The sequence below is a fragment of the Falco cherrug genome, chromosome Z (assembly GCF_023634085.1).
Source record: "Falco cherrug isolate bFalChe1 chromosome Z, bFalChe1.pri, whole genome shotgun sequence".
Taxonomy (NCBI): Eukaryota; Metazoa; Chordata; class Aves; order Falconiformes; family Falconidae; genus Falco; species Falco cherrug.
Window position 1 is genome coordinate 22,536,291 of NC_073720.1, and position 16,144 is coordinate 22,552,434.

A 16,144-nucleotide genomic window follows, 5' to 3' on the forward strand; every position below is an offset into this window, starting at 1 on the left:
CCATAGTTCTAATAAAAGGGCATTTTTATCTTTTCAGTGCTTTTTTGCTTGTCTATGCTAGCATTTGCCTGCATTATTTTAACTGTCTTTTATCATTGAGTTGTCTGTAATGATGTCCTGATTGTTTTATTCTGATCAGTCACAGTGAATTTCACTGAAAGTGAGAAAATTGTTAAAGGTTACTTTTTGTTTTTCCCCAGTACTTATTACCTTGAATTTGTCTTTGAATATATTCTGCCATAGAACTTTTTTCTAGCTGCCATAATCCCTGAACTACAGATAAAACAACTTGTTCTCCATTGTTAATTTTTTAAAACTTAGCTATCCAGAACGAAAAGTCTGAAAAAATGAGAGTTGTTAAATATCTGATTTACCAGGTAGAAATACAAGAGCAGACAACGTATGCAGAGATCGTCTAGAAAAGACTATAATTCTATTTACTAAAGTGGTAAGTAAATTCTCTGTTCAGTTACTGAATAGTTTATTGTTCTGGAGGAGCCATCCCTATTCAGATACGTATGTGCCTTAAAGCCAATAGTTTTCAGATCTTTTAAAGAAATGCAACTTAAAACATCTTTGTTGTAAAATACATTTTTGAAAGTTTTTTTGAAGAAAAGGGTGTCTCTTTACTGGTGCTGACATAAGTTATGTTTCCTTAGCTCAAACAAAATTAAATGCATTCCATAAGTAAATTATTTAGCTAGGATTTTGCTCAAAAAAGAATTCTGGAAGTTAGGCTAAAATGTTGGTATTTTATCTTTGGTTGTTAGTTTGTTAGATTGCTGTTTCTAAGGCCCTGTTAGTTCTATTAAATAACTGGCCAATTTTAGTTTATTGAAAGAAAATTAACGAAGACTGTCCTAACCTTTGTGACTTTTGTATTACATAATATATATTTGGAGTTGTCAGCCAATTTTGTGCAACCATTAATTACATATATTATCAGAAGGTAATTTTAGCATTGTCACTTGCTCTGTTTTTAAAAGATGTCAAACTTAAAGAATTTCCATTGTTTTCAGATTCTATTCTGGGGCCATGGATCTTATTTAAGTATTCAGCATAATTATCAGAAGTGGGAGGCATCTGTTGGCTTCACAAAAATCAAACAGAAGGCGCTCTGGCCCAACATTTTTGTCTTTGTCATAGTACTTCTTACTGTGAACTAATAAGCAAAGTATGTGAGGCACGTGTATCTTTTTTTGTAAAAGTGTAGGGAAATACACTTTTTTAGTACATAATCTACCACCTGTAGAAATTCAGCTGCAAACATTTAGGCTTAGGCATTTTTGCAGCAGTAGAAGAGATAAAAGGAACTGACCAGTGCGTTCCAGACAGCTAGCTGGAAAAGAAGTTGAAGAAGCAAGTGCTTGTACTGCAGTGGAGGGGGAGAAAAAATGATAAAAAAGTTATTTCCCTCATGCCTCTTTTAGTTAAAATAATTCTAATAGGGATGAGTTGTCTGCTAAAATGTTCAGGGTTTTAAGTGTGGCTGGTATGTTTTATATACTGTGTTGCTAGGAGGCTGGTCTAGTTGAAAATGCATATTGTTCCTTAATCTTAAAAAAGGGTAATTTTTAACATGAATCAAGAGTTGCACGGCAAAATAATGCTTTATTACCATTAATACTGATATCTTCCTAAATTCCTGTCTGTTCAATTTTCTTTTCTGTAATCGTGTAAAAATTATCACTTAGTTTTGATAACTAGTTTATAATAAGACTTGTATGAAAAGAGATTTGATTTCTTTTTCTTGCTGTTCTACTTCCTTAATTTTTAGCTTTTGGACTTCCTGGATCAACATCCTTTTTCATTCACACCTTTGATTCAGAGGTCACTGGAGTTTGCTGTAAGCTATGCTTTCACAGAGGCTGGCGAAGGAATTGTATTTGAGCAATTTATTGTACAGTGCATGAATCTTATTAAGATGATTGTAAAAAATTATGCATACAAGCCATCCAAAAATATTGAAGGTATTGCTGCTATTTACTAAAAACATTTTTATATTTTGAGAAACATTTTGCTAGTTGTTCCCAACATAAAGCTCCTTTAAGACATTCTTTTGAAGCATTGAATGTTTGAATAGTTAGCAATGTAAGCTTTTCTCTATGTAGATAATTCTTATTTTGATGTTTAAAATATTTATATATATATATATGTTGACTTGCTAAAGTAATTTTTAATACACAAGGAGAGTGATGATCTTTGATTTTAAAAAGTGTTGAGGTATGGAATTTGGTTTATTTTCATCAGCTGGTTTGATGCGTCTTTCCATTGAGAAATGTTTGATAAAATGGGTTATTTGGTGTGATTAACTAATACTAGTACTCTGAAATACAGAAACACAGTAAATTTGATGTGTAATCGTATATAAAGGAAATTATATGTTCTGCTTAGTAGGACTGTGTTTCATTCTGAATAATTCATACACTGTTGTATGTATGGATGTGTAACGAAAAATGGAAGTGAACTCTATTAAAAACCCAAAACAACAAACTGATCTTCCGCATTGGTTTACCATTTGGCAATGACTAGATAACAATTAGCATTCTCTTTCGATACTTGGGGGAATAGAAGTTTTGTGAACATACTGATATGTTTCAGAAAGATGACACAAACCCAGCATTTAAAAGTTCTTCAAAGTACTGATATATTTCAGTGTTATTCCTTAATTTTATAATATATTAGATTGTCCTAAATCCACTGATTATTAACAGAAATTTATATGTGCAAAAGTTTGTAATTTTGTTTGAGTTTTTGAAATAGAAATGTGGTCACTTGAGAAGAATATAGCACGTTCTGATAAAAGCTATAGCCCTTGACTCATTGAGAACGAGTTGATTAAAAAAATTAGAAAATTTTTCTTAATTTCTGCCTGACATACAGTGTTCCTGTTGGTTCTGTAGTATACAGTACTTGGTTATATTGCTGCTTTATTTAACCAATATTAACTCTTAAAAAAACCCCAATTTATTTTTAAGATCGAATTTGGATAAACTTTATGAATAAGTATAAATAAATCTTCCTTTGCATTCTGTCTGTTTTTAAATTCAGTAATGCTAAATAAAAAAAACAAAACACCAAAAGCAGCAGGGTAAGTTTTTTCATCTACATATTAGCTGAAGAATGTTATAAATACTTTGTGAAGCCATCACAACCCTTCAGTCAAATTGTGCTGTTAGAGAACTCTCTTAAAAGTAAATGAATTTTGGGTTTTAAGTTGCTTTGAAAAGACCTGAAAGTCTGTTATGAAAGTTTGCCATGAAAATATATATTTTCTTTCTTTTTTTCCTCTGAGGATAAGAACTTCTGTTGATTTCTTTCTAATTTTATTAGATTACTGTTCATTAGATCATTAAGCTGCTTAGTTGTAATTTGGAATTTTCTGTGTCTTATTTCAGATAGCAGTCCTGAAACTCTTGAAGCGCATAAGATAAAGACAGCATTTTTCACATACCCCACACTAATGGAAATATGTAGGAGACTAGTCACTCACTATTTTCTGCTGACAAATGAAGAATTAACCATGTGGGAGGAAGACCCAGAAGGCTTCAGTAAGAAACGTTGTATAGTTGGTTGCAGTTTATTTAGATACTGGTGTAAAAGTTTCATATCCAGGTTGGCTCTGCAAGTTCGTTACTGCCATATTGGCTGTTTTATTTTCTGCAGTCTTGTTACATGTACAGATACTGCCTCTAGAGATTGTTTTTGTTAACAACAGATTTCTCAGTGGTCTGTGATAGCCACATATCTAAATATGAAACGATTTGAACCATAGTGAAGTAATACTTTTTCTCTTTCTTTGTGAAATAATAGCTGTAGAAGAGACAGGAGGAGATTCTTGGAAGTACAGTCTCAGGGTAAGTGTTTCAATTTGAAAACCATTCAGCATTTCTGCGTGCATGTCTTGGTAGCCTTGTTACCAAGAGAAAAGATATTTCGTAGAAAGATAAGCTTATGCTTTTCAAAAAAATACTTAGTTAAAGAATTCATTTTAGAATATTTATTTTTTAGAATTTAAAATAAAGAAATATTATTCAAAAAATACTTAGTTCAAAAAATACTTAAAGAAATTTAACTAGAATTAGTGTAAATTAGCTTTGTTCCTTTATAATGTTCAAACATGCTGAAATACATTGGAATTTTGGGAGGGAGAGAAAAGGAATTTTGTCAGGTGTTTGTACTGTGTAGTATCTGACTGTGATTAAACCCAGTAGAAGTTGTCTCTTCTTCAAACTGGTAACTTACTACCACTTAGGACTTCATTAGTAGGCATGATGAATGAAGAAAGTTTTAGATGCAGCAACAGGCTTCCCAGGGATGTGAAATTGCCATCCCTGAAGTGTTCAAAAAATAGCATAGATGCGGTCCGTAGGGACATGGTTTACTGTTGGGACTTGGCAGTCCTGGATTAATGTTTGGACTTGATGATCTTAAAGGTCTCTTCCAAACTAAATGATTCTATGATTCTCTATTAACGTTTTAGTTCAGATCAAAAGTATGCTGTTGTAGTGAATCTTCCAGCTATCACTGCTGTGGTTTCCTTTGGAGAGAGAGCTCAAGATTTGTTTTCTGGGTTACTTTCATTTTAAAACTAAAAAAAAAACCCCACCCTGTGCATCTATTGTGTTCCAAGTGCAAATGGGTGTTCAGTCCATATGACTCAGCTATTACGTAATCCAGAAAGAAACTATGACATACAGGGTAGTCACTGGCTTCTCAGCACCAGCTGTTTCTCTCCACAGAGCTGTTTTTCTTCTGTGGCAGAGCTGGCTGATATAGATACAGTCGTCAGAGTCTTGCTAGTGTTAGGCATACTGTATACTAGGAAGGGTGGTATTTCATATAATACTAATTTTGCTACAGGGTATTGCGTTTTAAATGGTGACATTTTGTGTAAGATATTCAGCACTTGATTTTAGCATAGTGTATTTTAATTGCCTTTATTTTGATAGATTATAAAAGAGATCTTGTAATTTTTCAGCCGTGCACAGAAGTTCTTTTTATTGATATTTTCCATGAATACAATCAGACGCTTACCCCTGTGCTTTTAGAAATGGTTCAGAGTCTACAAGGTAAGTATTTTAAAAAATAAAGGAACTGTAAAGCATAGAATTCTTTATATTTGCTTTTGTCAACTGTTAAACAATTCTACTTTAGGATATCTAGCTTTACATAGTACATTCACTGTGTATTTTTGGAAGAACATGTTAATATTTCAAAATTAGTTCTAAACCTACCACAAGGAAAATGTAGTGTGTATATAGGAGGAGGGAATCCTAAGGATTCTTTACTTTTTGTCGTAACTATTGTAGATGACTGACAAAGATTGGGGCATTTCTACTGTCATGAGGTTTCAGGCCTTCTTGAGAATGTTCAACAAGCTTAATAAGGTCTGTAGGTTGTTTTGCTGGAAACTTCGTGTTCAAATGTTGCAAGACAGTAAATGGTAGTTCTGCCATGTCTCTGCAAAAATCCTGGGGAACAAAAACCCTTAAAAGAAAGAAAAAGTTCAAGTTAAGCTGTCATTTTGGAGAGTCTAGAGGACTTTCTGAATCTGAAGAATTGGCTTTAAAACTTTGATGTTTTTCTGTATGAAGATTGAAGTCTTTATAGACTGAGATATTATTCAAGTTTTCTTTCTGTTCTCTTCTATGATTGTTTGCCCTCAAACTAAGTTTTATAGTGGCCATGAAAAGTAATGAGCATGGTAGCTCCCACTTAATTTTCCCTGTCATTTCAGCTTAGGTTGCTTCCCCAGGTTGTATCTGACCTGACTGTCAGTATTTTGTATTTGAACTTACCAGAATGGATCTGTATGTTCTATTAAATTGAAATAATAGTAATTTTCTGAGGGTGGCTTCTGACTTCACAGAATTTTTTCATAAAATATTTTATGTACATAAGTTTCAAGATGGCTTGCTGTGCTGTGATACAGGAAATGGTAAAATGTTCCTTACAGCAGGAATGACAGTTTTTTCATTCTTTTCCAAGAATTATGGAAGTTAATACTTCCATGCTGAAAGACACACATGCTTTTTTTTTTCTTTTTGCCCCTAGTAGCCTTTTTTGTGAGAGTTGCTGTTGAATTAATAGATGATATTAAGAATTCATTAATTCTTAGGATTTTGGGAAATCTTTGCTGTAAGCACACATGCACATGTAAGTAAAGTATATAGGGACTATGTCTAGGACTCTGTTGGAAATAGTTCCACGTCATTGACAGTCCAGCAATTTGCAGGTTTTGAGTCTGTTAATTTAAATTAAATGCCTCTGACTTACTTGCATGTTGCTGTTAAAAATGTTCGGTTCTGAAGTCAATCAAAAGTAGGGTATGAAAGCAGAGATTTGATGTTAGTATGTTCACTGAAGAAAATACTGAAACTGAAATAGGTGAATTTGTGAATGAAACAAGAACAGTGAAGCAGTCTTGATTCACAGCATATTTATTTGAAGTGTATAAGTGCAAAGTTGCTTGCATTTTTAGTTATGCTTTTTTCTTTATTTTAACTTTATCTTTTAGGATCTACCAACATGGAAGATACCAATGCTGTACTGATTAAGGATGCGGGTAAATTATGTTTGCTTTACTTTGAAGTAACAGAGCCGCTTTTGTGTATGTGCTCAACTAAAGATTTTGTGAAGAATTTACAAGATATTTTTTTTAAGACATTTGGAAAGTAGGACCTAAATCCTATTTCTCTTTTCACTTGATGTCAGTCTTCACTTTTCAAAATGCTTATGTAAAAATATGGTGCTTTTTTCAGCTTTTTTTGTGAAACAAGCCCTTAGACAATCCCTTTTACTGTCCTATTCTCTCTGCAAATAAATGAGCTACAGTGCTTCCATGGAGATACTCCGTCCATTTTACAAGTAAGGAGATTTTATGCCAAAAGAAAAGAATCGTTTAAGACCTCTGATGGAACCATTTTTGATATTAGAATAAGATCTTAATTGTTCTTATGGCTGTTAACTACTTTCAGGAGTCTGAATTGCCTTGTGTAATACCATTCTTTTACTAAAATGTCCTTCAGAGTTCCCTTCACCATTGTAAAGGTGTTTCTGTAAACAATTATTTTTATAAGGCACACTTTAGTTTACAGTTTTTCGTTATAACTGTTGCAGTATTTTTTTAAACAACCCAAAATGCATTCCATATAAAGAAATGGCAAGTTACTTAGCTACCAAGATTTTACATGTAGTTTTCCTATAATTTTTGTACAATTGCATAGACATGTAGTATCTTTCTTCAGAAAGATGTGCTTTAGTTTTGTTTTTTTATTATGTTCAGGTTATCAAAAATGTTTTTTGAAACTTAAATCAGTCCAATTATTTAGTATTACAAATTAAATGTTGCACATTAAATTAAAAAAGCATAACCTTTTTTCCCCCCAGTGTATAATGCGGTTGGACTGGCTGCTTATGAACTATTTGATAGTGTGGATTTTGATCAGTGGTTTAAAAATCAACTGTTAGCAGAACTACAGGTTTCTCATAACAGGTAAACACCTTGGATTGTTATGCCTTCATCATTTAAATATGAAGTGTTGAAACAAATCTGGTAATGTATAATGTCATAATTGCAAGGCTTGAAAAATACTCAGTATTTAAACATATCTACTAAGTGAGCAGAGGTATGACATAGATAACTGATAGTCACAAAAGTGACAGTGTTCCTGACAGTTTCTGTTTGCTTAAATTGCTGTGTAGTGGATACTTCCAGAGTTCTGTAGAAATATTATGATATTATGTCTGTCCTTTTGGATATATTTGAGTTTGACTAAACTTTCTCAGGACAACCACCTTTGCTCATTTAAAGAAAGGTATTTAGGTCTCCTGAGACCCCGGCGCCTTTTAGGCAGAAAAGTCCAACTGAAACCTGTTGGATAATCTCTGTAAAACCTAGCTTAGCTTTTCTCTCCTAGTTTAAATACAAGCCCTTTGTAGCACTGTTCTGTTAATTTTGCCAGCAGTAAAGTGGGGAAGTAACTATTAGGGTTGTGTTGTAAAGTGTGAATGATTACAGGCTGATTCTACATAAAGAGTGTTATATAGCCCATCTGCTGTGGATTTTCCTTCTTGCCAAGGTCCCTTGCACTTGGATGGCCTTCACATGGGTACCTTTTTTTTGTTTAGCAGATATCATGGGGTGTTCTGAAAGATTTTTTTTTATTTGACATCTGAGTACAGACTGAGCTGTCCATCTCTATAGACTAGAAGACAGTGTCCTCCCTGTTCCTCAAACTGTCACTCTTCCCTCTGCAGAAGGACAGTGACTGCATTTGTACCTGCTAATCCTCATCAGATGAGTTCCAAATCATCCTTTGACTCTGAAGAAATATGTCCCGTTTCTTTCATCAGTCATTAGCAGTGACCCTAGTGTCCTTTGAAGAATTCTACTGGTTTTTTTTTTCTCCTACCTTTGCAGTTTGTCCCAGACATAATTGTTACCTGTTACGTTTGATAATACTCTTCAAATGCTAGTTAAAAATTCCTGATTTACAAATACAGTACGATTTCACGTAGAGTGGAAAATCCTGCTAAACTTAGCAATATCAAAAATGACTATCCATAATGAGTTGGTAGCCAGCTTTCTTATTCCGAAATGCTAGTTAAAAATTCCTGATTTACAAATACAGTATGATTTCATGTAGAGTGGAAAATCCTGCTAAACTTAGTAATATCAAAATGTTTCTTTTCATTACAATGCACTTTTATAAAAAATTAATTACTTTTAGATGTATAACCTTAATTGAGAGTCACAGAATGATTGCCACAGTTGTCTACCTGGTGTCTACTAATGTTCTTACTCGTTCTCTCATTAGTCTTTGATCTCAACTTCACTGTGCTGTCTACCAGTGGCCAAGTAGTTCTAATGGTTAGGTTAAATGTCAGAAGAGCAGGAAAAATGAGAGCACTTTTGTGAATGATTGATCCTTTGTTATTATGCCACACCAGCACTGATCTCTGAACAAAGCCACCATGGTATTTGCAGCACATCCTGGCTTTAGTATTTTCATTATGTCCACAAACAGCATAAGTAAAACTGACAAAAGTCTTCTACAGTTGATACAGTTGTACTTACAGTCAGTCAGACACCTGTCTAACCATTTGGTTGGAGTTTGTGATGTCCCAGGATGAAATTCCTCTGGGAACAGAAGCGTGCAGAAGTTCTATAGTTATCCTTTATCTGAAGCCTTGTTTGCTTCAAGTGCTTCTACTGCCAGCATCATTGGAGGCCACCATGTCAATAAGGGGAGATGGTAATAATAGTTTCAATGGAGTGCTGCTTTATTGACAGCTTCAGGAACACATATGCAGTTCAGATTAAGTGGACTGGGGGGCATGATCTGCTGCCCCACAGAATGCCCCGTGGTGATTAGCATGCATGTTCACAAACTAGTTCATGTTTGGCAGCACAAACCTATGTCTTGTTAGCAGTGACCATAGCATTTGCTGTGTTTTGTTTTCTTTGAATGTTTCATTGTCTGTTGTGAGTTGAAGAATCAGTCAGCAATATTCAGGCGAGCGGAGGCTATCTTTATCCAGCAGTGCTGGGTGCATGGGGGATCACTCCACCCAAGTCATGCACACCGAGGGAACCTTTCAGCCCCCTCTTTATACAAGTCACTCATGTCTATTCATTAACAATCTGGGAAATCATTAACATATCTCGAACCTGGACAATTAACACATTCTCATTCAATGATTTAGTATATCTTCAGGTTAACAATATTAACATATCTTGTGCCTGGACAATTAGCACACTCCCTGTCACCCATTTGGATGTAGTGCATCTTCAAGTTAATTTAAGGATTTAGTACATCCTCAAGTTAACAATAAGGGTCTCCTCAGATAAACATGAGCACACGTTCTTTAAATAAATCATATATGGCCCATTATTCAGTTGATACTGTCAACCATGACTATAGCAGTAGGAGAAAAAGGGGATTAATGAAAAAATATTCTTAAAGATTTTTAGAAACATTGCGTTGCCAAATTTATCACTTGTCATAACATTTAGTTTTGTACTAATTAAGGAGAAACTTTTCTGTAATAGGATAGTAATTTATTGAATACAGTTTTTTGCAGTAATTAAATCTTAAGGCAACTTTTCCTGCTGAGAAAGAAAGTATTGATGTGACAACACTGGAATGTTACTGCTTTTTAGCTTTATGTTCCAGACGAGTGAACTGCTGCATACATGCTACTTCCACAACCTTCTTGTTCTCAGAAGGTGTACTTTGTTAATTATCTCATGGTTATGGAATGTTTAATGAATGACATTTATTAAATGTAAAGAAGCCTCAGTAACTTCAGTTTAAATTGCTGTCTTGATGGCTTACAAGGCAGAAGTTCATCGAATGGAAAATATATTTAGGCAAAAGAATTTTAGTTAAAAATTTTGTATAGGATTCATCTTCCATAGCTTTTTATATGTGCAGGTTAAACATTTAAAGCTGACCTACTGTTCCTGATCAGCAGAGAAAAACAGCAGCTGTAGGGAGTGCTTTTCTCAGTCATTGTTAGGCAATTCAGCTTATTGTTGTCCTGGTTTTTCGTCCTGTTGACTCTCAAGCTAACATCAGTTTTTTCTGAGGATAGTTTTAGACTGATGACATGAAATACTCTGGCTGTTGCTGTAATGCAGTAGTTAAGTTTGCATTTTTAAATTGATCTGACCTAAAATTTTGAGCATAAAAGGAATGTCAAGGAAACTGCTCGAAACTGGTGAAAGCGGTAGGTGCCATGATGGCAGTAATAAATATAAGATTTATTTTTTATTTTATTGGTGTGCTGTTTGAAGAACAAACTGTATTTCTAGTGAGACCTTCAAGATTCAGTCATTTAGGATAAAAATTCTTTTTCAGACTAAGCTGGACTTTACTAAACCTTCTAGTGAAGGATTTTGATGAAAAGGAATTCTGTACTAAAGTTCTAAAGTTGATCTTGACAAACTAAATCTTTTACTCATTGTTTTGAAGAATGCTATTTTCCTAGTGACTCTTAAATTTCTTTTTCATCAAAGTATTCAACAACAGCAAGTATAATGCGTTAATGAGTACAATTTTTTTCCCTGATTTTAAAGATACAAACCAATACGCCGACGAGTAATTTGGCTGATTGGACAGTGGATTTCTGTAAAATTCAAATCAGACTTGAGACCTGTGTTATATGAGGCAATTCGTAACTTGCTTCAAGACCAGGACTTAGTGGTAAGTATAGTAAGTGATGTTTTGGATTACACATTTGTTCTGTAAACACAGGTGAAACTTAAATACCATACCTTGTGTAAACTTGATTTAGAATTTAATGACATCATACCTTAAAGTCTGTTGTGTCTTGCAAAAGATAATCTGTTGGGAATTGAGGGGGTGTTGAACTGGGGAGATGTTGAGCTACAAGGTCAAAAACATGAAACGAGCCCTTAAGGTATTTAGTAGGTGATGTCTTTGGTGGGGAAATGAATGGCAACAGCAACAGTCCGCTTTGTAGGGCGACAGTTGTGAAGTGTCTTGAGATTAATTTATAAACAAATGAACACTTTGTGTAGGTATAACAGGGTTATTCTGTGGCTAGTCTCTGCAGTATACAGTATTATTTAAGCATCAACATAATTATCTGCTGGTAGAATATGATAAATGGCATTGGTTGGTAAGCTGTTGAATAAAATTCTGCGGTTTTAAGCTACAATTTCACTTTACTAGCAGGTGAGGTTGAGTTGAGAAGCTGGTTTCAAGACTGTTTCTTTTGGTTTTATTTTTAAACAAACAGACCTAGCAGCCAACAAATGAACCTAGCTAGTTTGTTATTTAAATGTTAGTAATTGGCAATCATAACAGTTATTTCTGTGATTGCAGACAGCTTTAGTAGAGCAGGATGTGTTTCTGTGTCAACGTTGTGACTGTTTTCACTTAATGCTTTCTGAGCATCTGAACCATCTACCAGGGAAGAACAAGCCCATACATACTTTTTGGGTGACAGCAAGCCATAAGATAATTCCATACTAAATTCATTTTCTATTGCAGGAGTTTTAATAACAGGCTAGATATCTTCTTTAATTCTTTTGTGACCTTCATGAAGATTTTGCCCTAGTAGTTTCTCCAGGTGGTACCACTATAGCAATGCCAAATAAAAATGTAAAGGATACTAAAAGCAAATTAAAATGTTTTAGTTGAACTAACTACATTTCTTAGAGGAGGACAGAATGCGTAGGGTGATTCAGTTGCCAAAACAGCAGCTGGTTTGATATTGTCAGAGATATCAAAAAGTTTAATGGATGTATGCATGATGCTTCTTTACTTCTGTCTTTCAGGTCCGTATTGAGACAGCTACGACACTGAAGTTAAATATCCTTTTATTGGCAAAAATGTTTGATTAGTTTCCAGAGTTACCAGAAAATAAATAATTTTAAACTTGGTACCAAATTCTTCACATTATAATTTTTCTGTATCTGTGGAATATTTGCTTGAGTCTTGTATCCATCTGCAATCTGTATTTTTCCTCAATGTTTGTTTACCTGTAGATGACTTCGAGTTCAGAACTGACCAGTTCTTACCGGTAAGAGCATTTATATGGGCATATTCTGATAAGCAGACAGATCCATAGAGAAAGCAGGAAAAAAAAATCTCTTTTCATTTTAAAACACACTATTTAGTAATCAGTATGTGTGTATGTCTTTTTTTTTTTTTTTCCAGTCTTCATACTGCTGCTGCTAAGGTTGCTAATGTGCAATATACAGAGAGACAATTCAAACCCTTTCAGTGTTATGACTATTACAACTTCCTAGTATTGTGTTTAGTACTATATATACCGTGTGTTATCAGATGCAAGTTTCTTCATGCTAAGACAATATGAATGCTGTATTTTAATAATTACATCTCCATAGTAGTGTGGCTTTCCAGTATGCCTATTTCACACACTACTTTCCAACTTGCTGTTTCATGGAAATATTAAATATAAGCATGTGGTTAAATAGTGCCTTTAAAAAACCCACAGAATTTCTCAGTCTTCTATTGTGTTCTTTACAGTGGTTGTTACTGTTGTCATTAGGTAAACAACGAAATGTTAGCAATAAATACAGCAAAGATTTATTTGGATCACTCAAATTTAGCAGGTGCTTTTTCTTATTTGGTTGACTTCCATGTTCATTGCAACTCACTTAAGAATAAACAAAATAAAAATGCAGAGTGCATCTACACTGTAACCATTGGAATTGTTTAAGATGTCTTTTTGAGTTCACTATATAAATTTTATTTACTGACCCCAAAGCTGGAAGGCTTTCCTTTGCTTTGACTCTTAACAAAGTGCTTCTTCTAGAGAGACAGCCTTCAGCTTTCTTGATTGTATTTTATCTGTGAAGTTGTGTTCACGCTTACCAAAACGTGAAAAGGTTATATGCTCAAACTGATCATGTGTGAACTGTTACATAAGAGCATATCTGAATTTTTTTAATCTTGTTTAGGCAGTGATTGGCTAGCGTGCGTTTTTCCAAATGAGACTAACATTTTGCACACTTTGTACGTGTCTTTTAAAGTTCATGGATGTCTTGAAGTTATAAGCATAAAGGAAAATCACCAATCCATGTCACCAGTTTTATTTTTGGTGGTCTAATCTGTAATTGTTTATTTTTCTTGTAGTATCTGGAATCCATGTTTACACTGCTCTTTCAACTACTTCAGGAAGTAACACAATGTGATACCAAAATGCATGTTCTTCACGTTCTGTCTTGTGTGATTGAAAGAGTCAATACACAGGTATTTTTTTTTAAGATACATTTCAGTGTTTGCTTTGTACTAAGAACACAGAGGAGGACTTGATATTTTTGGCTTTTACAAAAATAGGAGGAAAATGTCATGAATTAATAGACTGGTTATTGTTTTTGGTAGATGCCTGCATTGTTTACATTACTTGGTTCTTTTTTCACTTTTCAGTTCTTGTTTGTCTTTTCTGTAAAATGTTCTTGCTCGGTTACTACTTTATTTACTTCGGATTTTTTTTATCGACTCACCTTTTAGAGCACAGAAAGTCTTTAACTGCTTATCTTACTGCATTTCTTGCAATTTTCTTTTTTTTAAATAGTAATTTATTCTAATTGTATCATCTTGTATCTGAACTAGGGTTTTATTAAATCTTACATATCAGGAGAGACATTTTAGGGAACAGGATGTTCCACACTCTTCCACACTCCTAGGGACTGCACAGTCAAAGTTGTAATCTCTCGTTGGCACTGATAGGGATCACGGGTGCCTGTACAGCACTCTCCTTAACTGCATGAAAAGTTTCAAGTTCACATCGGGAATTTTCAGTACTTCCTTCGTAGTGTTAAATTATATTCTTCAGCTTACACATAAAGAAATTGAAGAAGTTTTTGCAAAATTAAAAAAGGATTTGTTGACTGCTTTTGACTCATTTTTTTTTTTCACGGGGTGGCTGTATTAAGGACAGACATAATTGAGTTTACCTCCTTTCTGAAGTAATCCTGTCTGACCACCAAATGAAGCTTTCCTAATTGTCCCTTGTAGAAAAAAAGTCAACATGACAACAGATTTCCCTGCCTTTTTAGATCAGTTAAGAGAAGCAGCAGAAAAAAACAAGTTGAGAAAGAACCTTTAAATCTGTTTAAGTTAATTCCTGATTAAGTACTTTAGAAGACAAATAGATTAACCTTTTAGTATTGTAGAACATCACAGAAAAACTTTAGGCCGGGACATACCTCTGGAGGCATATAGTCCAACCCTTGCTCAAAGGATGGATAACTTCAGAGGTTATTCAGCGTTTTGGGGTTTTTTTTACTGCGTCTTAGGAATTACGCTGAAGTGAAGAATATATTAAGATGAAAATATATCTGGTTATCAAATTAAGTATTTTTTTGTGTGTTCTGTTTACTACTTAGGCCCAATTGACATGCACAAATATTACCCTAAGTAATGTGTTCTTTTCAAAATGCTGTGCAGTCAGAGGTTACTTCAGTCATAGAGTACGGAATACAGGGTTTTAGAAAGAGGAGAGGGAGTAAATTAAAGCGAACTCTCTGTGTTTTTACTATGAAAAAAACAGCCCTTAAATGTTTCAGAAATCATGCTTGGGATAAATTAATGGCCTTGTTCCACACATTAAGAAACAAATTTGTCTTCTGAACTTCAGATACAACCATATGTAGGATGTTTGGTTCAGTATTTACCGCTCCTTTGGAAACAGAGTGAGGAACACAATATGCTACGATGTGCCATTCTAACCACCCTAATCCATCTCGTCCAGGTAAGGTGTCAGAAACACATAAATGTCAGTGTCTCCTACAGTTCTTTCTCAGACATGCCTACATGTTCGGTGTGTGTATATGTATATAGGTAAAATTAAGGTATATTTTGGTTTTATAGGCTATTTCTAAATGCTTTTCGGTCTTACAATAAAGATAAATACTATATCTAACAATAAAGGTTCTCTGATAGTGGAGGTAAGCATGGCTAATGTTAATCACTTAACTACTTTGTTTCCAGGGGCTTGATCAGTAAAAGCAGTTCTTGAGGCAGATTTGCTTGTGTTATGGCAGGGGTTGGTTTTGTAATCATGGAATTGAGTCGTCTTCAGTGACTATATGAAAGAGCTTGTTCTGGCTCCCTGTATTTCCCAGCTGGCAGTAGGAGTATTGGTCTCTTCTTACAATAGTCGTGTGTGGTTCAGACTTGATTCTGCACTATAGGCACATCTGTTTCCCCATTGCTTTCCATTCAGCTCCCAGGGATGTGGAATTTCTATTTTGATTGCAAACTTTCTGTGAAGATGATCCATGTTTAAATTGCAGGCCAAGGTATGGGTCACCACCGCAAATTTCACTTTGCCTGTTCTTTAGATTTGCATTTTAATTCAGACTAGTGTAAAACATTTCTTGTTTAAATCATAACTGTTAGGTTTAATGTCTCTCAAGGGCATCAACTAATGGGTCATCTAGTTTATTTGAAATTCCAACCTTTTTATTGTTACCATTACATTTTTACTGCATAGCCTCTGATATCTGTTACATCCTTTTACAATGATTTCTGCAACATTTTTTATGTAGCGTATGGGAATATTTCATCCCTTCTTAAATATCCTAGTTTTAAATAGCAGCTCTGAGCTGTCTTTGTTATGTAATTAATTTGTATCA

The 16,144-nt window shown here is 34.3% G+C and overlaps 1 protein-coding gene across 6 annotated transcripts in view; it reads left to right on the forward strand.

Annotated features, from left to right (window-relative positions):
- IPO11 (importin 11) overlaps nucleotides 1–16,144 on the forward strand; it is a 99,840-nt gene that overhangs the window by 36,603 nt on the left and 47,093 nt on the right. For all 6 annotated transcript variants that reach the window (XM_027808126.2, XM_027808129.2, XM_055699646.1 and 3 more), the window contains exons 12-23: nucleotides 378–448; nucleotides 1,778–1,970; nucleotides 3,399–3,551; nucleotides 3,814–3,857; nucleotides 4,982–5,072; nucleotides 6,521–6,568; nucleotides 7,393–7,498; nucleotides 11,087–11,213; nucleotides 12,314–12,347; nucleotides 12,518–12,558; nucleotides 13,638–13,754; nucleotides 15,145–15,258. In XM_027808126.2, the coding sequence (XP_027663927.2) occupies nucleotides 378–448; nucleotides 1,778–1,970; nucleotides 3,399–3,551; nucleotides 3,814–3,857; nucleotides 4,982–5,072; nucleotides 6,521–6,568; nucleotides 7,393–7,498; nucleotides 11,087–11,213; nucleotides 12,314–12,347; nucleotides 12,518–12,558; nucleotides 13,638–13,754; nucleotides 15,145–15,258 (1,139 nt within the window). The remainder of the gene's footprint in view (nucleotides 1–377; nucleotides 449–1,777; nucleotides 1,971–3,398; nucleotides 3,552–3,813; nucleotides 3,858–4,981; nucleotides 5,073–6,520; nucleotides 6,569–7,392; nucleotides 7,499–11,086; nucleotides 11,214–12,313; nucleotides 12,348–12,517; nucleotides 12,559–13,637; nucleotides 13,755–15,144; nucleotides 15,259–16,144) is intronic.